Raw genomic sequence first — 23,680 nt, forward strand, 5'->3', positions numbered from 1 at the left:
CTTTGGCTGGTCACTTTGGTTTCAAGAGGACCAAAGAGAGGCTATCTCTGTACTTCTACTGGCCCAAGATGGGGGCTGATGTAGATAAATTCTGTAGGAGCTGCCACACTTGTCAGACTTCTGGCAAGTGTGGACCCAAGAATGTGGCACCTTTAGTGCCCCTCCCTGTGGTGGGTGTCTCATTTGAGAGGGTGGGGATTGACGTTGTTGGTCCCCTAGACCCTCCAACTTCCTCAGACAACCAATTTTATATTTGTTGTGGTAGACCATGCTACCAGGTATCCTGAGGCAATACCTAGGAGAACTGTTGCTGTTTAGGCAGTGGCCAAGGCCCCCATTGGTATTTTTACCAAAGTAAGCTTTCCCAAGGAAGTCATTTCTGACATGGTATCAAACTTTGTCCCACTACATGCAGACCATGTGGAAAAACAGTTCTCAACAGCCTACCATTTCCAAATTAATGGGCTGGTGGAGAATTTTAACCATACTGTGAAGAGCTTGATGGGTGCTTTAGAGGAACCCCTTAGAAGAAAGTGGGACTGTCTACTGCCATGCCTCTTTGCTTATAGAGAAGTGCCTCAAGCAGGGGTTGGTTTTAGCCTCTTTGAACAACTTTATGGTCATCTAGTCAGAGGCTCTTTGGCCCTGATCAAGGAAGGGTTGGAGAGTGCTCCTTCCCTGCAGCCAGTGAGTCACTGCCTATATGCTGGGCCTCAGAAAGAGGATGGCACTGATGAGGACAGAAGCTTCAGAAAACTTGAAAGCAGGCCAGGCCCTGGTCAAGCATTGGCACGACCAGAAGCCCAACATGGTGAAATTTACTCCAGACCGGCTTGTATTGGTTATCGTACCTACGAGGCAGAGGGCCTTGCAGGACAAGTGGATTGGACACTTCAGATCGTAGGCAAGTTTGGAGAGGTCAGCTATTTTGTTGACTTGGGGCAAGCTCAAGGAGGCCCCTAGGGTCTGTCACACTAACCGCCTAAAGGGTTATGTTTCCAGAACAGAACTTGGAGCTTTGGTCTTGGCCTCTGATCAAGAGAAGGAGGAGAGTGAGCCTCTACCTGATCTCCTCTGGGGACAACCTTCAGATGAGACAATTGAAGGAGTGAAACTCTCTTCAGATTTGACTCTGCAACAACAGGAGTAGTTCAGGGCTCTGTGGAATCAGTTTTCCTCCCTGTTTTCACTACCGGGCTTGACCCCTTGCGGCCAGCATGATGATATCACTGATGAGCCTCCCTGAAATACAGGGGTTACAGAATGGCAGATCATGTCAGATCTCGCATAAAGGAAGAGGTCAAGAAGATGATTGACCTTGGGGTTATTGAGCCTTCTACCAGTCCATGGGTTAGTCCAGTTCGACTAGTGTTAAAAGCAGGAACCAAAGAGTTGAGATTCTGCATGGACTATAGAGCTCTTAATGCAGTTACCATGACTGATGCCCATCCTTTACCCAGGACAGTTGAACTGGTGGAAAAACTTGGTTCAGCCAAGTTCCTCAGTACATTTGACCTAACCTCAGTCTATTGGCAAATCGCTGTGACAGACCATGCCAAGGAGAAAACTGCATTCTCCACCCCATGAGGCTTATACCACTTTAAAGTTATGTCTTTTGGGCTTAAGAATGCACCTGCTACATTTCAGAGGATGGTGAATAATAAAGTTCTGAATGGCTTAGGGGACTTCTGCATGGCATACTTGGATGAAATTGCAGTATTCAGCCTCACTTTGCAAGAGCATCTTCACCACCTACGATATGTTTAGCAGGCTTTGGAGCCGGCCCCTCTGACCATAAAGACTAACTAGTACATGTGAAATTTGCCAGAGTAAAGTGGTCTACTTTGGACATGGGGGTAGGAGGAGGTGAAATTAGGTCATTGCCTATCAAAGTACAAGCTGTACAAGACTGGGCCACCCGTACTATTCTGACTCAAGTGAGTGTCTTCCTAGGTCTCACTGGGTATTACAGGAATTTCATAGAGAACTATGGGACCATAGCTTCTCCCTTAAAGGTAACCTCACCCAAATTCCCCAAGGAGGTCAGGTGGAATGAGTGCACTAAGGCCTTTGAAGGTCTAAAGAAAGCCCTCTGTCAAGCACCAGTCTTGAGAGCTCCTGGTTATAACCAATCATTCATTATACAGACAGATGCTTCTAATACAGGGATAGGAGCCGTTTTGAGCCAACTAGATGAGAAAGGCAGGGAGCAGCCTATCTGCTTCATCAGCAGGAAGCTGAAAGACCATGAGACAATGTGGGCAACTATAGAATGTGAATGTTTTGCCATTGTGTGGTCTCAGGAGAAGTTTAGGCCATACTTGTATGGTCCTATTTTCATTATTCAGACAGACCACCAACCCTAGAGATTGTTAATGCAGTTGAAGGGGGAGAATCCAAAATTGTTGAGATGGTCAATTAACCTCCAAGAGTTTGATTTTACCATAGAACACTGGTCAGGGTATTATCACCAAAATGCTGATGGCCGCTCCAGAAAGTATGACCGACTGGAATAGGAGATTCATCCAGGAGTGAATTAAATCCCCCTGTCCCTTGGCCTTTGGGGGACTAGTGTTAGGGAGAATTTTCGTTTCTGTGCTAATTCACTTCTACCTTAGAGACCGCCAGCTCTTTTGCTGGATTTAAGACTTTTTAATTTTAACCCTGGAGTGAGTGAGACCTTTTTCTCACTCATGTGTTTTGACCTGATTTGAATTTTGTGTTTTCACTGTTTTTGGAGTCTGACAAACTCCATAGGTACCTGCTTTTTTATGGTAACACACAGCACCTTCAGTGCAGTGTCACAGAGAAATCCCCTTAGATTTCTCATAAGGTTTAAATACCTTTTCTTGTGTGAACTACAGTTCCCAAAAATAGTAAAGTGAAATTGACTTTACTTCCCTTTTCTATTTGTAGGTCCAGCACACACCATCTTATGTGGAGTGCTGGAGGGGGGGTGACTTAGTCCCTTATCCTACTCTCTCATGTAACATTTGTATGTTACCCTCACTACTTTAAATGGCTGATGGCAGTGGTTTACTTTTTCCTTCCATTGTGCTTTTCTACCAGAGGCTGAACCCTCAGCTGCAGTACAGCACCCTTGGGTGGCCATTTTGTCAAAATGGCACCTGTCTCCTTTTTTCACCATTTTCTGTTTGTGAGGTCTTTCTTGGGTTAGACAAATTCAAGCCCTTTATTTGTCTTGCCTTTGGCGGGCTTCAGCCCTGAAGCCCGCCTCTTGCTCCAATGTGTCTGGAAGGTCAGGATGTGAGGGAGGGTCTCAAAACTCACCTGTCCTTTTTCTCTAGGAATGCCTGAATGCAACCAGTCCTGATTGGCTGGCTGTGATTGACAGCCTAGGCTGTGCATGAATGGAAGCAACCTGCTTAAAAGACGAGGGTTTTGCGATTAGAGGCAGAGTGGACCACTGGGAGAATCATCTGACGAAGAAACCGTGAACTAAGCTTGCTGCATCCTCCAAGACCTTTGAATTGCGTGGTGAAGCCCTGCTGCTGTGCTGAACTCCTTTTTCACCTTGACAGAGAAGCTCCGGACCGAATGACTTCTCCCCTTGTGTTAGTGGGACCAAATAACCCAGAGACGAACTCCACTGGAACATCTCCCCCGACTTGCTGTGCCTCTCCATTACTTCAGAAGCCCAATGCCAGGGGTTGAGTAGCCGTAGTCGAGTGAAACGTCTGAGGCAGTAAAGAAATCTGGCTAGAAGCTCCAGGAGTCTCCGAAGGACCCTCCAGAAGCAGGGCGAACAGATCCCGAGTCCCCTCACCAGAGTGCAGGAAGCCCAACCGAGATCCGCCACAGTGCTGTTTGCAAAGCGCTGAAACCGTGAAGTGCTGCTGAACTGAAGAGCCCATAACTGTGGACGACCTCCCAAGTACCTCCGCAGGAGCCCTTCAGACATCCTCCCTCTTGTCCCTCCCCCCCCGATGGAAGCTTGGGAACAAGGATCTGGACGGCTGTAGCAAGACGTAATCCAGCTGCACCACTCTTCTTCAAACCAGAGATACTGTTTTAGGCTCGGGGTACTTAACTTATTGCCTTTAAGCTACGCTTTTCTCAGTTGGGAATTTCATTGGCTTACTTTTCATAGTTCATCTCAACTCTTTTCACAGGCTTACCATCTTGTGCCCTACAAGTGATTTCTCTACAATCTCTCTAACTTTGTGCAAGACATTTATCTAAGAAGTGTCTCCGATCCATAGACTGTGTTCCAATTGTCTTTGGCTGTCCTGGCCCTCTGAAGACTCTTCTAGTCCATTGGCTTTCATATTGTTTGTCCCTCATAGGTGGTAGCTTGTTGCAGTCTGTTGCTGCTGGGAAAGGCTTGTCTAGATTTCATTGGAAGATTTAGTTGTCCTCACATATACTGAGAAACTGTTTAATGTTTTTCCTTCCCTAACCTTTCCTTTCTGCAACCTCAGAATCCGCAAAGTATAACGAGTGTGATATATAAATGCCATTACTGTCCTTGTGATTGAAGTCCCCTCAGGCTGTAGGAATTGTGTAAGAAGCATCTCCAAATATTCTCCACTAACTTGTTCTGATTCTGAAAAGAAGTTTTGAAGTATATCTACAGTGTTACACAAATTGCCTTTTTAAAGAACGCTTATTTAAAGATTGATGTTAAATAAATAACTATTTATAACAGAAACCTTGAGAGTAGGTGTTGCTTGGCTACTTCTATTTACAGATTTCATTTGTACAGCTCTACAACTAACATTTACCCCTCTTGTGATCGGCTTGGCTTCTCAGTCGCACTACCAACTTTTGTAGTACACACCTATAACAAAAGGTGGGTTACCTAATACCAAGCAGATAAGTGCTGTGTAGTCTTGCACAGTGTGACTGCATCGATTCTTACCTAACAGAAGTCAGTCCTCCAATTTTCATTCTTAGTTCAGAGTACAATGAACTGCATGTGGGTACATAAAAAGGGTGTCCAGTCAACTGGTCGAAAAAAAACTGGTCGACTGCAATTTGGTCGACGCAATTTGGTCGAAAACCAAATGGTCGAATTCTTTTTTTTATTTATATATTTATTTTTCGGGTTTTCGTTTAGTAAAAAAAAGGGGTTTTTAGAGAAAAAAGGGGGTGGTGGGGACCCCCCCAAAAAAAAACAAAAAGGGTTAAAATAAAAATAAAAAATTCAACCATTTGGTTTTCGACCAAATCGGTTCGACCATTTGTCTGGTCGACCAATTTTTTTCGACCAAATGTCTGGCAACCAATAAAAAGTCTTCAGGGCCAGGTTCGTACCAGCAGAGTCATTTAGAGTGGTACAGGGCAGCTACAAAGTTTCATTGAAACCAATGGGAGGAATGTCAATGGGTCATCTGCTATAATGGAGGTAAGTCTTTTCTATCCCACAGATAAGGAATACGCTGCAAACAACCTGTGGGACCACCAGCAGAGACCCACATATAGAGATCCAGAGGTTGAGGGACAAAGCAAGAAAAAGTCCAGAGGAAGATGCAGCTGAGCTAGAGGACCCTCAATGTAAGTCTATGTGAAATGCATTTGAGACCTGCCTCCAGATACTCATCTCGGACCAGAAGGACCCCTGGAGGTGCGGGGGGGGAGGGGGGTGGTTTAACTGTCTTTTTATTTTCGGCCACCTTTATGACCTGAGGTAAGTACTGACATCAGCTGTTCAGGCAAAAACTGCATCAGCATCATGAAATAACGCAATAAGTACAGGACCTCCTTTTCCATGTACGGTTTACCGGATCCGGCCCAGGGGCTTGCACCCTACACCAAAAATGACCAAGAAAAGGAACGAAGGACCATGCCACAATGTTGATCATCAAGCCTGGAGTCAGAAACCCAGTGTGGGAGACTTCAGGATGGTGAGGGGGGTGCTGTAAATATTGCTCTCAGTGCACAAAGGAGGAAGGCAGCACAGCACAAAACTATCCCAGAACAGTGATAATGGCAGGAGGCACCTTTAGACTTGCATGGCAAAAGATCAGGTGAGGTGTCTCAGCACACCACTAGGCGAAGGCAGTGAACCGCAGCCAAGCAGAAGATCATCATTATTTATTATGGTATGCATTGAGCACCAGACCTAGCTTTGAGAAGGGATGGAGTGCTTTCCAGAGGTATACAACAAAACAGATACACAACAGAGCACTTTACAGAGGTAACAGAACACATATAAGGCGGGGGTAGGATACGGGGGCACAGAGGAGGGGTACAGGGTGGCAGGGAGGAGAGGGGTGGAAGGCGTCTAGTGAGTCTGGCGGCGCGGTGGAAGGAGGGGCGATGTGATGGCCTCGGTTTTGAGGAGGTGGAGGAAGAAAATTGCAGGAAACGGCCCAGAAATGTTTTCCAGCATAGAAGCACAAGAGGAGGCAGCAAGCGAATTCAGGAAGCCCGGACTGGACCTTAGTGGCAGAAAACCCAAACCAGAATTTGTCCAAGCCACTGTACCCAGACAATATTTCCAGGATCCAAGAAACTGTGGGAATTGGTGAGCAAACTCCTTCGACAGGTGGCTTTGTCCAAGTTTGCAGAAAAAAGAGGGGACTAAAGAAAAGCAGGGACCAGGCAGTGTCTTAAGCAGCAGTACAAAAGGGGCTGGCCAAAGACCAGCCCACTAGTTATTAAAGGTGTCTGGGCGCGAAATGTTAGATGACCAATCATACTGGTTGGTCAATAGGACTGACACTCCGCCTAGACCACCCCCACAGGAAATGATGTGGCGAGTCCAGGAACCTACACATACCTAAACAAGTTAAAACCAATATGGAGGCTGCCATTAAGGCTCACACGGATCCCACATGGTTGCAACGGCAATTTTAAGGCCGTCTCGTGTTTACCCTGAACAATGGGAGCACTAAAAAACAAAATTGGCGAGAGTAAGATTTAAAAGGATCAATTGGTGCCCCAGTGGCTACCAAAAAGTTACATTGGTCTACCAATGTGGTAGAATGGCTTGCACCCCTGGAAGACAAAGCTAAAGTACAGCTACCACCAACCTACTATCCCAAACCAATGTAAACTGATAAATCTCCCTAGGGCAAAATTAGGGTGCTTTAGGCACCCCTGGTACTGGGTGCCTTAAGGGACGACCCGATACATAGCGGTGGGGGAGCCAGAGGTGGCTTGAGCATGGTTGGAGCCAAACGTCTGGCTCTGTCTTGGCTTGAGTAAAGTAAATTCATGTATCAATCCACTCCACTGACGGGTGAACTGAAGTTGAACTGAATGCAATAATCTACTTGCACAGGGTACTTTGATTTTCTCTTGCCATGAATTGCATGCTGCTGCAAAACTAAAGATGCAATGAGTGCATGTGTGTTCTGAAACCTGCAACATACCATGCAACCAGAAAACCTGTCTTCTACACTTGACCAATCTATGCAATCCTGGGCAAATTTCCCTTATCTGCCACATCACTTGGAAGGGATATTGTTAAATGTTCATGACACGAAAAGCCTCACTTGAGTATAGTGTATTGAACTATAGTGTTTGCTCCAAAGATAATACAAATATTGATCATATCTAATATGCACATCACAGGCTGAAGAATCCCTTAACTTGCTAATTGCTCTGTCACTTGTGAGACTTTCATAACGGAAAAGTGAAATGGATGATGTACAACACTGTTTGGTGGGCAAGAGGGTTTGCCTTGGACACTTTCCTATACTCTATAAGGAGCCTGCCAGGATAATTTCCTTTACTTCCCCCAGGCTATGGTCGGTGGCCATGGGGTTTTCATGTACTAACTAGTGTGCGAATGAGGCGTTGGTAGGTAAAACACTGGTCTTGGGTAAGGTGGATTTCTGCCTAGGCATGAGGCTTTCCCCTGCCACACAGCCCTTTAGATTTTGTCCTCAATACCCCACCACACAGGACAAGTGGGTGCTGCCTCTTTCTCTCTCGCGTGTGTTCTGAAAGATTGAGTATAGCTCTGCTAGTATTCAAGGCTGCTAGCTGTGCACAATAAATAGCTCCACGTCTATGTGAAACAACCACTACACGTATCTCACCTTTTCGCACAGTTTTGTTGTTGTCTCTAGCTCTTAAAAGTACAGGTGCAAAACACAGGGGATTGCTTATGCTGACGTTACTTTGAACAGACTTTAAGTGTTTTGTAAATCCTGCTAACTTTCTTACATATTTATTTTTCTTTGTTATACTCAGTTGTGTATTTTAACAATTTAACAAATAACTATATTGATGCTGTAAATAACCTGTGCTTGCCTATATGTAACTTGTAAATTTGAATATTCATGTAATGTGCCCAGATACCTTCGGGGTTTGGAGCGCTATACAAATAAGAAACAAACGATACTGTTCCGTGTGGGGTCTTATTAGGATAGTGAAAATAAAGCTATAATCACGATTTCTGTTTAGCTTAAGGTTTTATGTTTGTCAGGTAGGTTTTATATTTTTTATTTGTGTACATTTAAGACCTCTCGGAAACGGAGCATTGCTAGCTCCTTAAAACTATACATTAACATGCATTTACATCAGCTGGATATGACTTAAGTGCAGACTGTTTACAGAAATGTTGTGATCCTGGACAAACATCATTTAATCTTCCAACATTCGGATGCCAGGTATAGGTTTCCTGTTATGCGGGCATTGAGGCAGGACATCAATCAGGCATGGGTTTATGTTGTGGGGGCAGGGAGGAGGCTTCCAGATATTGGGTATTTGTTGTGGGAGTTGAGGAGGCAGGATAATGGGTATGGATTTTCTGTTTGAGGGTGGGGAGATATGCAGTTTCTTTTGGCTACTCGTCTCGCATCCGGCTCTTAGAGCCAAACCAGCCCCCATGGCTTGACTCTACCCTTGAATTCTTTGGTTCCCCCACCTCTACAAATACCATATACCTTAAGTAGGGTTGCAATGGCTGGAGGACTTCAGGAGAAGTCCCTTTTGCCACCAAAAAGAAGTCAGTAATCAAAAAAAATACAGAGGAAAAAAGCTAAATATTGAGGGGCACTAAAATGGCTCTGAATCCCCCAAAACAGGAATTCTGTCTAGACAGGGTTCCATCCATCCAGATCCTCGGATCTCACGCTGTAGCTGGATCCACAAAACCAAAATGAAGTCGAAGTAGTCAACATTTTTCTCTTGGATTCTAACAGTGGCGGCTCTCGATCCTTTCGGGTTTAAATAAACAAAACATTTTCACAGGCCTGCCATCCTTGCCTGAACCTCTGATCTGCGATGGAAGAAAAAAATGTACATTTCTTCAAAATCATACTTGCACTGTCCATGTCTACAAAGCAATGCTTTGAGCCCTTGTTTCATCCCCCACCTGCACCCTCTGGGTCTACCAGAGATCCATCTTTCTGCCTCATGTGGCTTCGTTTTTTTCCCACCTTGATCACAATTGACTAGGTTTAATTTGTTCTTTTGATGCAGACCACGCTTTGCTGGCATTCGCATGGTCTCCAAGTGCTCTGGGCGACCTGAAGTGGAGGGAGATGGTGGAACATTGGGGCAGGGGTGGACTGGGAAATAAAAGAGGCCCTGGAAATAATTACTGGGGACCAAAAGAGGCCCTGGAAATAAAGTTCAAAGTGGCCCCATATGACACATTTTCAGCAAACCCAAGTGGAAATACCACAGAAAAGAGGCCCAGGGTGCAGAGGCCCACTGGGAAATCGCCAGAGTTCCCTATAGGCCAGTCCACCCCTGCATTGGGGAGGGGGGAGAAACGTGCGAGATAGATTTGCTGTTGTTTTGCTGCCTATCGACCCAAAGTACCTTGAGTGCTGCATGGGGATGGGGTCGGTTTCTAGTTTTTTTTGCGTCATGAGCAGAGTGGCATGTGTCCAAATTGGAGCCTTGTGTGCCTGTGGTGCTAGGGTGCATTTGCTTGGGGTGTAGTATGTATAAATGTAGGTTGGCTGTAGAGGTGGAGTGTTCTGATGTTTGATGTCTGTTGTATTGGAGTGTTCAGTTGCAATGTGTCAGTGGCTTTGTATGTGTATTTTGTGTTGAAATGTAGAAATGGAGGGGGGTTAGTGCAGTGAGCAGTCATAGACCTAGCTGGGTGGACAAACCGGAAACTGCATACAGCAGATCAGAACAGGGTATAGCCAGGCATGCTGAGCACAATGCATTAGAAGTTATAGAAACACTTGTAAAAGTTCTTACAACCTGCAGTCCTTGCCATGCTCCTACCACTAACCTCTTGCAGACTGGTCCCATTTCACTTTTTCACATTGCCACTGTCAGAACTTCTGCCTGTTCCTTTCACTCTCTTCCTCCCTTTCGCTCTCTCTCTCTCTCTGGCTCACTCACTCTCGGTCTCTCTCTCCCATTTCTCTCCTGTCTCTTCCCCTATCTCTGCGTGGCCTCTCCCCTGTCTCTGCGCGGCCTCTCCCCGATCTGTCCGCAGCATCTCCCCCTCTGTCTTCCCCCTATCCTCTCTCCCCTCGTCTCTCCCCCTCTATCCTCTCCCCCCTCTATCCTCTCCCCCCTCTAGCCTCTCCCCCCCCTAGCCTCCTTCCCCCCCTAGCCTCCTTCCCCCCCTAGCCTCTCTCCCCCCTCTAGCCTCTCTCCCCCCTCTAGCCTCTCTCCCCCCTCTAGCCTCTCTCCCCCCTCTAGCCTCTCTCCCCCCTCTAGCCTCTCTCCCCCCTCTAGCCTCTCTCCCCCTCCCTTCTTCTCTTCTTCTCTTCTTCTCTTCTTCTCTTCTTCTCTTCTTCTCTTCTTCTCTTCTTCTCTTCTTCTCTTCTTCTCTTCTTCTCTTCTTCTCTTCTTTTCTCTCTTTCTCTCGCTCGCTCTCCCCAAATGTGCCACATGCATATGGGACTTGGCAGATGCTGTAAGAGGGAAGTCTGGAAATGCCACTTATTTTCATTTTTGTTAGGCAAACCTTCTTGGTATGGGAAGACCCCAAGCACCCCTTTCGTGTCCCTTGCTATGTAGCTGGGTAAGCAGAGCGCCAGCTCAAACCTCACTCTAACTTCCTTGGGTGCTTTGCTCAGTGGCCAGCTGCTGTCCATCTGGGCATAGAAGTGTTTGTCGTGTGTTCGTGCTATTGGGGCTCCGGGCCTGCAGCAGACAACTAAACGCATATTGACAAAATCAGTGGTACTGGCCATGTAAATGTAAAGGCTAAAATCCCTATGGGCGGAAAAAAAGAATTACTCTAAATGTGCAAAGCCAAAAAATATGCAGTTTTGCCATTGCTTGTTTGCTTTCGGGTATGTTGGTGTATTTAAAAGTTGCACACAGATCTCTGCGCAAGGCATCCTAACGCATTGATCTGTCTGATGGATTCATAAAATCTGTTTTTCCCAGTGCTGTGTTCTTAGCAATTAAAAAGATGACTGCACTGAACCAAAACTTCCACATAAAGTACTGTCACAGATGGCCTTAATAACCCACCAACTCACACACAGGTCAATGATGTTATTGCGTTTCTTGAAAGGAGCTCCAAGCTCCCTCCCTTGCTCTTGTCTAGATAAAACAAGACCCTTCTTAACCCAGGCGTCGCGATTCCCCAGGTGTCGCCTGAACCTAAGGTAGTTGGGCCCACTGCAATGACATGAACATCTGTAAATCCCCGTACTGCGCTGTGTTGGAGAGAATTCTCATTTCTGTCCTAATTCCCTTCAACCTTCAGGCCCCCAGCTCGTTTGCTGGACTTTAGGAGTTTTCATTTTTATCCTGGAGTGAGTGAGACCTTTTTCTCACTCTCTCATGTATCTGGGGAAGGAATGGCTCTGGCTTTCACACTGGTAAGCCTCCCTCCCCAGGCTTAGAGGGGTCCCTATCCACTCTTCTCAGGGTCTGACTATGGACACTGTGGCATTACCTTCTCGTAACGCTTATGCAAAAATAGAGGATTGAGCTGCAGGTGCTTGGAAGGAAGCAGTCAGTAAGGAACTGTGCTTATTCAATGATGTTTTCTACTAGTCCTTTCTAAAGCTATAGCCAACTAACCTACAACATTTTACTGCTCCAACTTGCATGCCTAACCACCCATCACCTATTCTGAAACCTGAATGTTCACCCATGTTGTATTATATAAAATGCCTATGCGGTGCTCAAACACCCATTCTATAGTATACACATTATGCTAGTTGATGTGTGATCCATGTACAGGCTTCATCTCATTCTTACTCAGTCAGCGCTCCATAACATTCTGAAAAGAGACTAACTTGCCTGTTAATTAATTTTAGAGTGCCCAGAGCACCATCCGAACAAATAAGCCAGTAGAAGATGACAGCGAAGAAGAAGAAGAGGAGGAGGAGGAAGAAGAGGATGATGATGAAGAAGATGATTTTAGCAGTGCGGAATATGCACGTGTTCGGAGATAATTGTCCTTGAATTGGAAATTAGAATAAGGACATGCACACCCATAATAGTAATTTCGTCAGCAATTAATTTGCCCCAATTTTGAAGAACTTATCAATTGTCCTACGACAGTGCTCAAAGAATTCATTATTCTGCTGATTGGACTGCAGAGAACTGCTTAACACGTTCTTGGGATCAGTTAAGTCTATCTCTGTAAACAACCCCTAGAAAAGACTTAACCTATTCTTGAGCTATAATGCATTTTTGTTTTCAATTTACTTCAGTGTGTAAAATTGGTAGCCCTGGTTGTAGGTAGTTGATGCTGCTCTTTCCGTTTCAAACTAGTCTGAGTATTGTAATTCATTTGTATTATACTGATATTCTCGTTTTTGTTTCATACACATTGGGCCTCATTGCAAGTGTGGCGGTCTGGAAGCAAGGGTGCCGGTAAGCTTTACTGCACCCTTGTTTCCGCACCACCACACTGCGAGTCTGCCTGCCGGGGCTGCTGTGCAAGACAGGTCTGACCCTGCCATGCGCATCGGCCCCGGTAGAAAGATTCGCCATGGAAGCACTGGCACCGTTGGCAACATTGCCGGTGCTTCCGTCTCCCCACTCCCATGGAGTCCTAAAGGACCGGAAAAACCGGTGCCTGACTTCCTGTGCTGCTGGGACTTGTAATGTCCCGGTGGCACTGCGAAGTCGGGCGATGGATTTGGTGTTACAGGGTTGGCGGCAACCCGCCGGTGGCACCGGCAGGTTACCGCCAACCTCATGAGTCCCATTGACTCTGAAGCACCTTAAGTTTGATTTGTTTTTTAACTGCCCTAGTTATTCAGGTTCTAGGATTTATAGACTGTCAAATTCACCTCTGTGTCAAACGGTCTTATTTTACTTCAGTTCTACCCAGATCTGCAAATCAGTGAGTAAGACGGTCTAATCATCACTGCTTTTTGCACCCGGGGCACAGCCAATGGTTCCACGGATCACGGGCTGAAACCGGCAGCTCAGCCCGCGTTCCACAGAACCTGCAGGTTGCCTCCCCTACCCCGAATGCACCATCTTCCCCCAATCCTCCGTTTTTTGTTGCTGTCTATTCCTAGCCCTCTCCACTGACCCACTTACCGGACTGTTGCTGCGGTAGCATTCATTAGCACCCCCTTCCAAGGGCTGGAACAGGGGGGGGGGGGGGTAACGTACCGGTGCCCTCGTTATAGGTCCTCTCTTCGCTCGGGCCTATAACTCTGGCTGCCAGTCCGTCACCCCTGTTCCTGTCCTTGTAACGGGGTGCTAAACTATTAGTGTGGTGCACTCAAACGGGTCTACCCAGGAGACGGAAAGTCTTGCCTGACGCGGCTTCAAGATATACCACTAGAAAATAAGTTAAATGCATCTTTGTGAAAAGGGTCTGTGGCATTGCAAGCCATTTAGGAGTTGGTGAGAACCCAAAAGACTCCTCAATGCAATTTTAGATCCAATTAATTCCTAGTGTGATCCCCTTACTAATGTACGAATGGTGCTTTCTTTCCCACTTGGGGCACGCCAGAAAAACAAATCTTGTTTACTAGCTTTGCTCTCCTGTTTCTCAATCGAGCTTTCTTCCCAAATCTGCTTTAGGGTTCATGCACGTAACATAAAATTAACCCACTTGTCCAAAAGGGACTCGAATGTCAACATCCTGCAAATACATTCTTCACTCTATTGCAAATAATGTTTTGTGTCAACCATGGCTTTACAAGCTAACGCCCCCTCCCTGCCCATAAACAGAATTGGGGTATGTCTGTGTTGGGGGTTAAGAAATCTGATATTGGTCTCTCACAAAAATATTAAGAGGGTTGATGGAGACTTGCTGATGTTTCACAACATAATGGTGTTGCGTAGTGTTACGTTTGCGGTTGTGATGGTAATTTCCCATTCAATTTCTTTTCTGGCTTTAACATCAATTATTTATTTGATTTATTGCACATGGTAACAGTATATTTTAACAGCATTACGCACAAAAATATGTTTTTCATGGGTAGACACCTTATATGTAGGTAGGCTGGATATTACAATGATCACATATTGCTATCCCCAATACGTGTAAGAAACAAACGAAAGTCCCCTCAAATGTCTCTAGGACAACTGGTGGTTTTTATAAATCTCTTCCATGTCATTGGCCCGTACCATATCTGGAATCCAGTCCTTCAATAAAGGTGCCTCTTTCCATGTCCATTGCATGAGCATAGCTCTTTTAGCTAATACGAGCCCCATATTGTCAAGTTTACTTTGCGTTGCGTTCAATCTTTTAGTGTATCCCAATACACAGTCAGTAGGTGTCCATATCGGAGGTTGACTTATTCTAATATCAAGCGTATAACATATTGACTCCCAGTATTCAGCCATAGCCGGGCAATTCCACAGCATATGCAATATATCGGCACCCAAGTTATTACATCTGGGCACCTTCCCTCTGCAGTGGGAAACAGTTTCTTAAGTCCTGCAGGTGTCTCTAATACGTTCTATTGAGGACTTTGAAGTGTATTCATCTGTACCTGGAATTCAGGGATACCCGTTTTGTCAGTTTGCATATCTGTGTCCAGTGTGTATCTGTAATGGAAGTGCTGAGATCTCTTTCCCCACTTACCCCTGATGTTAACAGGCTGCGATGTTCGAGATGTTTGTGCAATTTTATATCGCAACGATATGGATTTCTTTCCCATGTTTTGCGACATTATGCAAGTAAGGCATTGGTGTGATTTGGGTTCTGACGGGAATGACGGCCCTGCTGCTGCAATCGCAGAGCGGACCCGGTAATAGTTGAACCGTTGAAGGGGTGTATCGCCTATGTATGCCTTAATGGTGTCCCATTTAATAAAGCTACCTTCTTTAAACAGATCCCAACATTTGAATACCTGCTTCACACCAATGTGCTGCCAGTAGCTTATCTCGGGCGGGGGTTCGGGGTTGACAGGTCCAAATAAGTATTGCTTTATTATACAATACTGTATTCTTGGGGCAGTACGTTAGCTTTCACCATGCCTCATGTGTAGCGCCTACCGTGTCTAGCTGGTGTGATCTTTGATATCTATTGCCTACAATCGAGTGTACCATCGGGCCAGGGGGCACACTATACCTCTCTCATCTCATGTGCGGTGGGCCTGAATCTTGTTCCAACCAGTATGTTGCAATGTGTGCTTGCGCTTTCAAATAATATAATTCAGTCAGGGACTGAAAGTCCACCTGTTTCATACGGTTGTGTGAGACTTTGCCACTTCACTCTTACCTGTCCATTCTACACGAATGTAGAGCACAGCCTGGCTATTTCATTGGAAAACGATCTCCCTGGCCACAGTGATATGTTACTAACGTGGTACAGGAGCTTAGGTAGAATAATCTTTTTTCTAGTGCAACCAGCCCTGCCAGTGATATAGGGAGGTGCTTCCACCTTTCCAATTTTGTAGCTATTTTTGTCATTTGGGTATCATAATTGAGGGTTTTGGTCAGAGCCAAAGTAATTGCTATTTCTATCCCAAGGTATATGGGGTGACCGATGTAGACGAAAGGTGTTCCTGGGTTACCGAGAGCCTCCCGTTAATGGAAATATTTCAGACTTACTGCTGTTTAGGTGCAGGCCTGAATATCTACCAAAATCCTGCACCGCTGTTAGTATTCTATGTACATAGCGCTGCAGATCCCCACCTATAAAATTATATCATCTGCATATAACGTGATCAGGTCAGCCGTTTATATGAATGGCAGTGTTGCTGAAGCGGGCACACATTAGGTCTGCTAGCCATTCTAGGATTAAGGCAAATAGTAGGGGTGATAGTGGGCACCCCTGTCTAGTGCCCCCTTCCAGCAATTATGTGGAGGATAGTATGCCGTTATCATATGGTTGGGAATTTAACATTTTATCCCATTTTATAAAGCTTGGCCCAAATCTGTAGTTGTTCAATACCATGAATAGGAAGGGCCAGGACACTGTCGCATGACTTCTCCATTTTGAGTGTAACCGCAATACCCTGACTGTCTTATCGTAGCTGTGAGATAATGTTATACATCCGTCGAAGATTTAATGCTCACTAATGACAGTGGCCTATATGACCCACATTAATTTGCAGATTTGCCTGGTTTAAGTAGTAAGATGATTATGGCTTTGCGTCGATTTCGGAAGGATCCCAGTATCCTGGGCTTCTGACCCAGGATAGGCGGGGGGTGAGCTCATGTATAAACTCTTTGCAGAATTCTGCGCCCAGTCCGACGGACCCAGGTGCTTTCACTTTCTGGAGATCTTTAATGGCTATTTTAACCTCAGTTATATTCATGGGCTATTCCCGTGGCCTTCGCACCTCAGATGATAAAAGGGTTGTGGGAATCCAGATCCTCATCAATTTCTTTAGCCCTGGTCTCCTCTTTCCCGGTGAATAGTGCAGCATACAAATCGTAAAATCCTGTATTCACGTCTCTATTGAGGTTTGCCACAGAGCTGTCCGGTCGAATTATTATACTGGGGGAAATTGAGACTACACTTACCAGAACGGACTGCGTACGCCAGAAACATTTCTGGTCTATTCGCTTCTCCTTAGCGCCACGCCACCGCTGGCCTGTCGAAATACCGCAATTCCTTGTTTGCTATATCGCAGTGTTTGTCCTGGGAGATCTTAATGTTCAGCCTGGTTGCTGTGAATTGGTCAGTCACGTATTTCTGCCACAGTTGTGTTAGTGCAGCCTCGCACCTCTTCAATTCTCTTCCATTGTCCCGCAACACCCCATGTTCTGCAGAAATGTCTATGCATCAAATATAAACCTTGAATGCCTGCCACAGTATAGCCTTTGTGGTGACTGAGCCTACATTATTTTTAATGGAGCATTTGATATGTTCCTTTATATTTAACCTGAATACCATGTCCGCCAGCGCTGCCAGTTTAAAGAGCCATTGTGTTCTCATTTCAGCATGACCGACAATTTGTAAAGATAGCAGAATTGGGGAGTGGTCTGATAATGTTCTAGGAGGTATCTGACTGTTCAATACCCAGTTTAGCAGCTTATGAGTAACTAGCCATAGGTATATGCGTGAGTGCATGTCATGTACTGACTGGTAAAATGTGTATCCACGCTGGGTTGTATGCAATTTTCGCCATACATCTTCAAGCCCCAAATCCTCGGTTTGTGCCTGAATAGTGCAAGCTGGATTGGTCTGAGACCTAGCTGATATAGAGGTTCGGTCTAATTGCGGATCCAATATGGTATTAAAGTCCCCCACAAATAACAAGTGCTGTTGGGTATTTGGCACATTCATGAAACACATCCCTGTAAAAGTTGAGTCATCTACGTTAGGGCTGTATAAATTGAGTAGAACCTCAGTGCACAACTACAAACCTTCCTTGTTCATCACTTAGTTATGTGGTGTAAGAAAGGGAGGGAGCAGTGTATTAGTATCATCACCACGCGGGCTCTGGTAGAGTGTGAGGTGTAATATTGCTGATCACCCCAACTCGGTGCTACACGGTGCACCCGATGACCAAGCAAATGGGTTTCTTGGAGGTATAAAATCTTAACACCTAGCCTGTTAGCATATGAAATGACTCTCCATGTCTTTATTAGTGACCCTAGGCCCCATACATTCCAGCTTAACATCTTTACAGTAGAGCCCCCTTAGCCGGCAGGTGTCATCCTGTATCTATCACTTTGTCCATTTTTAACCGTGTGCCCCAGCATGTAACCTCCGATTTTGACTTTCAACATGTGCATTTTATAACGTTTGCTCCGCAACTCTTCCCTCGTTCCCCCACCACCTCCCTCATAGTCCCCTGAACTTTGACTATGTGCCTTCCCACCCCCCAATCTCCTGCTACCTAAACTTACCCAACAATTGTTTGCAGTCGCATCGGAGGGCAACAGTTGCTGTTATGAATGGAGGACCATATAGGTGCCCAGATATGGGCATTACATATGTATCGCATGGAGAAAGCTGGATCATTGCCATCCACACCTCCTTACTGAATCAAGGTGGGTGGGTGTTGGCAAGCAAAATGTCAAGCCTCTGCAGGCTCTCGTCCTGATGGTAGTGCGATATGAGACACTATGAACATAGTGGTCTCCTTGGGGAACGTAAAGAGGTAGGTCTTACTTTTATGCTGCATGCGCAACCAAGCTGGGTAGAGCATGGTGTAAGCAATGTTGTGTTCCCTAAGGAGCTTCTTGACTCCAGTAAAGGTGTGCCTCTCCTGTTGCACAGCCACGGTGTTGTCCGGGAAGATGCCTACAATATTGGACCCCATCTTTAATTCCTGTTTCTCGCGGGCAGCCCGTAGTGCCAGGTCCTTGTCACAGTAGTTCATCTGTCAGGTTTAGCCGTGATAGGTGGGTTGTCAGTTATATCAATGTCCACCTCCCCTTCCTCCTCACCTGTTTCTTCTGATGATGCTTCGCGCCGGGTAAGCTTCTTCTTTGGTTTCTTTCTTTTTGTGAAGAGATAGGGTCGTCTGCTGTAAGAAGCCACCCTGATTCCCTGCTAGACAGGGAAGCAGTGGGCCCCCTTCCCGCAGAGACCAATTGTAGAGGAAAAAAGCAGCAGCTTAAAAAAACCTCTGTGTTGGTAGCGATGGTAGACGCCGAGTTGTCTTGAAACTGTTAGAGCTGACTAGAAGGATGGAATTCCGGAACACTACCGTAAAGGTGTCCTGAAGGGTGTTGCTGCGGTGCCTTGATAACCCAGGGCTAGATGACTGATGATCCGAAGCAGGCGCACAGGAAGGATGTTCTGCGAGGAGTAGGAGCAAAGGACCAGACTCAGGTAAGTTTGTACATTCAGTGGGTAGAGGGGAGAACATACCCAAACACAGGAGCAAAAGGAACCACAGGAGCAGCAATGTAGATGAGGAAAGCCGAGGAGCTGATAAATCAGCAGCCCAGGAAGGGAAAGGGCGAAAGCAAAGAGCAGCAAGTGGAGCGGAGACTAGCGAGAGGGGGGAAAGCACAGGAGAAGGCAGGGCAAAGAAAAACAGGTAAAGAAAGAATTGATAAGCCTGGAAGGAAAAAGAAGGCACAGGACAGTAAAGCAAGGCAGGACGCGAAGCGATACACAGGAGCAAAGCAACAGAGTGAAAAGACAAAGTTGCAACACGCCGAACCCAGAAAGGGGCGGGGCTTAAATACGGAAACAGAGCGACAGAACAGAAAAGACTAGAGCAGTAAACCAGGAAGTAGGAAAACAACCCTGGAACAACCTAATGGCGCCGCCAACTCCAAGCGTTCCAAAGCCTCCAGCGACAACCGGGAGCCGGCGGCTTGACATCAGGCAGGCTATTAATGGTCTTGGATAGCCTCCAGGCTTGTTTTTCTCTGTCAGTCCCCTATGTGAACCTTCTTTAACAACGAGTGGGGACCACCTGGGATCACCTAGAAGTTCTTGTAGCAGTTCTTCCACTGCTTTCTCCATGGTAGCTGTAAGTGCATCTTCTGGCACCCCTATAATATGCCTGAATTCCGCTGTGATCTCGATTCTAGGTCCTCACACTTAGCTTTCACAAGACTCATGCCTTTAGATAAGCCCGTCACCGCACTTTATTCTCCTTTCTGGTACGTACAGAGGGTATTTCTCGGGATTACAATGGCAACACTTGCATCCTCTTGCTCTTCAGTTTTCTAGGAATTCAGTAGGTGAAGTTCTCATCCTGTGAATGCAAGAATTCATCCTGCACCGTTTTCTTCAGATTTTGAGGAAAGCAATGCAGTACAACATGCTACATGGAAATCGTAACATACAGCGTCCAGTACAGTATGGTAGTTGCAAGTGCAATAAGATACCAATACATTTGAGACCAAACCTCAAATAAAACAATCTCTCTAATTTCTAGAATTTACACACACAACAAACATATTATGGGCACACAGAAATCCCATACCACGCAGACAGGAAGGCATTATAGCATGGCATTTTTAGCAAATCATTAGGCACAACAACCATTAAAGACAGCCCAGACCAGATTCTAGTCCTTACTTTGGAGGTTTCTTCTGGGAGTACAGTTTTTATTTCGCAGAGCTTTTAATATGGAACGCGGTCCTTCACTTTCCTTCTGATGCTGGTTTTCCACACTTTTAAGGTTCGGTTTTTCTCCTCTCTTGTAGGGCTCTATGGATCAACATTCAGGTACCAAAGTCCCTCATAGATTATTGAATTCCCACTTCAATACCTGGCTAACGGTGCTGGTGGTCCAACATCTGTTTCCGAAAAGGGGTGTTCAATTAAGAGAATACATGGTACCGCGCCTTCTCTTCAGGTTCAACATAGCAGTCATCTGATGCTCTTTGACTGGGAAGGTTTCTCATTTTAACCCTTTAAAGGCACACTTTAACATAGTTTAAATAATTGCCAAGTCTTATTCCTTCCTTTTTTTTTTCTTTCTTAAAATAGAATTTTTATTTTTTAACAAATTGATATATTTCTTAAAATTAATTTACTATGCCTAGCGCTTGAACTATGTGCTCCAGTAATCCCTCGTCTTTAGCCTTCAGCAGGTTGTAATCCTGAAACAAAAGATTGCGCCATCTGAGCTTAATTCCAAGGACTTGCAATTGACCTTTTCTGCTTCAAGGAGCTTTGAATGAAAAAACAGGAGAACCTTGGAGTAAGTTGATCAAAATATTGTACAAAGAATATTGACAAACATCCCCTTTAGAGTATAATCCTGGATGACTGCACATTTTTATCTTATCGTCACCTTTTCTACCTGTGGTGTAATGTCTCAAATCACCAGTTACCAATGCCTCTGCTTTACTTGCTTACATGGGTAGGTACTATGCCATTTAGCTGACCATATAAACCTGTCACTTGTTTGCACTCTGTAGTGACACATTTGTGACGAGAAGTAGCAACGCTTGCCTTGTGGTGTGCCTCTGCTTTGTGGAGCTCAGTTTGGTCTCTTTGATGGGCTCTGGGCAAACTGCTGAAGTTTGGGCATTTTAACTAGTTTCCAACTAGTTTCTCATCACCCCCCCACCCCCCACACCACCACATTGCTTTCCAGTCATAGAGACAGGATGTGCCTAGGTATCCTGAATTTTGCAGTCAGTATAATGATTGGCCTGCAGATCCAAGAAGACCATGCTGCTTCAGTTTACTACCTGAATACTCCATGGTGGCTACTTGGATCACACCCCCAAAAAAATAGTTTGTTTCTGAAGTTGCAGGCAAGACCAGTATGTGGCAGTAGGTTTTAAGAGTATGTTAAAGCCAAGATACAACGTATTGGACGTCCCTAACTCATCTAGCCCACCTCCATTTATAAAGTCAGTTCTGTATTTTGTTGTGTGCATTATTCAACTGTAGTATAATTTGTGGTTTGCTTGCATTTCCTGCACACCTTGCGTCTGTCTGCCCCTGACATTGAGTGTGTTTTCTGTTGCACTCATTTTGGTGTTTCTTAGCAGTTGCTAGTCAAGACTGTGTTTTCAATAAATGGAAGGCCTCTTCTGTCCTCCTAATGGGCATTCTGGCCTAGTCTTGTTGTCTCTTTGCTAAGTAGGGTTAGCAGTATTCGGATTTTGACAATTACTAGGCTAAACCTACACGTGCATTTGTATAGGTCTAGGTAGTGGGCAGAATGTGAATGGGACTCAAATACTTAACGATAATATGCAGTGTTATATTCGATTTTAAACTTGGCTAGTGCAATGTTTGCTCTTTCTGGTTTGTTACGGCAGGGTTCTGCAACCTCTGAGCATGTTTTGCACTACAATTTCCATATGTCCTAGCTAGCATAATCCATGGTGTGGGATCATTGCAGTCCTACTCCAGAACATTTGGCACGATACAGGTTGCAGACCCCTTGTACACGAGTACTGCCTCGAGGATGGAGGGATACTGTGGGAGCACGTTTCCTGAAGAGCAAAGACAAAGGCACCTTTTTTTATATTTCTGATTTTTCTATACTTTATATATTCAACACTGCTGATGGCAGAATTTCTTTTTTTGTATGCAAAATGGGTCTTTTGTGCATAGGTGTTCAAACACCATATACTGTTAAATAACTGACAGCTCTCAGATTGACCCTGCTCTGCTTTTGCAGTGTGTTAAGGCAGTTACAATGTGACTGGGTCTTGGCATTCGTCAAATGGATGCCTCAAGTCAACAGAAAATCTGTTCTTCTGATCTTGGCTTGGTTTTCTCATGATGATTAAGCATGATACTTATTCTGCAGAATAAAAACAAAAATGAAGTGTTGCGTTTTATGTGAATTGTGAAGTATACGTCCTCAGTCCCACTAACCCTATAGGTGTTAATTAAACTGCAATATGCTTCCTCTTGTGCCCGATTTCCTGTCCTTGCAAACGTTTCGTTCTTGTGTTCACTTTCTTAAATATGAAGTGTGAAATCATGTTATTTATGAATTTATATTAATGACTGAATGCTGTGTGTATTTTAAATCTTCCGTGTTTCTGTCGCAGCCAGTACTGGGAGTTTATTAAACATTTTTGCAAACCTCTGTCATTGTCAGCCGTGCTTCGCCTTCCCGTTCTTGAACACGTGTTACCACCATTTTATCTTATTCCCTACCCTTGCTTAATGTTTGTTTGATTGACGTTTTCCATTATTTAACAGTGTGATTCAAAGTTGTTTTACAACGGAATAGCAGCTGACGTGTTGTCACACACGGGTTAGACAAACATGGCAATATTAAGAGGTAAAACGGCTCAGTGACTTGAGCGCTCGCTTCAGAGAAATTTGCAATATACATTCCCAGGATTATGACACAAAAGGGCCGACTCGCCCATTCATCTTGGATTGCTACATTGAGTGCCAAATTAAATAATTAAATCGGATAATAATGAAGCTGATTGGTCACTTTGTGTAGAAGCCAGAGTATTCTGCTATGCTGGATCATATGAAAATGTCTTATTATAAATAAAGTATGATCAGACCTGTTCAATATTTGTATTCAAATTAAAGATCCAGATCACTGGTGGGTTAAAAACTTTTAACTTTGGTTTGATGCGAGCAGCCCCACTTCCTGTCAGCTGCTGGGATAAGAGGAGTCCTTTCGGTTTGCAAACATGCATTCCAGGCTCGGACTGTACCATAAAATTGTCTCGGGCACCAATGGAAAAAGTGGCCCACTGTTGCAATGCTATTCATTTCTTTTGTGACATTGTTTGAATAGTACCCAAAGAGGAGTATTTTGATAAAATGTGATGCATATCGTGTAGTTTAAAGAATATCCAGCAACACCGGTCAAAACTGTGTGGCACACACCAACATTTTGCATTTTTGTTTTGGCCATGGGCCTATTGCCCTATAGGCCAGTCCGAGCCCGATTCCATTGCCCACAGTGGATCTAACCCACGGCAATAGGCATTTGTGGCTTCCGTAGCCGGTAGGGATTATACTCCTACAGTAGGGACAAAAGCAGCA

At 45.1% G+C, this 23,680-nt stretch overlaps 1 protein-coding gene across 1 annotated transcript in view; it reads left to right on the forward strand.

Annotated features, from left to right (window-relative positions):
• Nucleotides 1-22,754, forward strand: part of CIBAR2 (CBY1 interacting BAR domain containing 2) — a 274,308-nt gene extending 251,554 nt beyond the window's left edge. The window contains exon 9 of the mRNA XM_069638286.1: nucleotides 12,171-22,754. Coding sequence (XP_069494387.1) covers nucleotides 12,171-12,308 — 138 coding nt within the window. The 3' untranslated portion in view covers nucleotides 12,309-22,754. The remainder of the gene's footprint in view (nucleotides 1-12,170) is intronic.
• Nucleotides 22,755-23,680: the final 926 nt, after the last annotated feature.

Source organism: Ambystoma mexicanum, chromosome 1q (assembly GCF_040938575.1).
Source record: "Ambystoma mexicanum isolate Mex_15411 chromosome 1q, UKY_AmexF1_1, whole genome shotgun sequence".
Classification (NCBI taxonomy): domain Eukaryota; kingdom Metazoa; phylum Chordata; class Amphibia; order Caudata; family Ambystomatidae; genus Ambystoma; species Ambystoma mexicanum.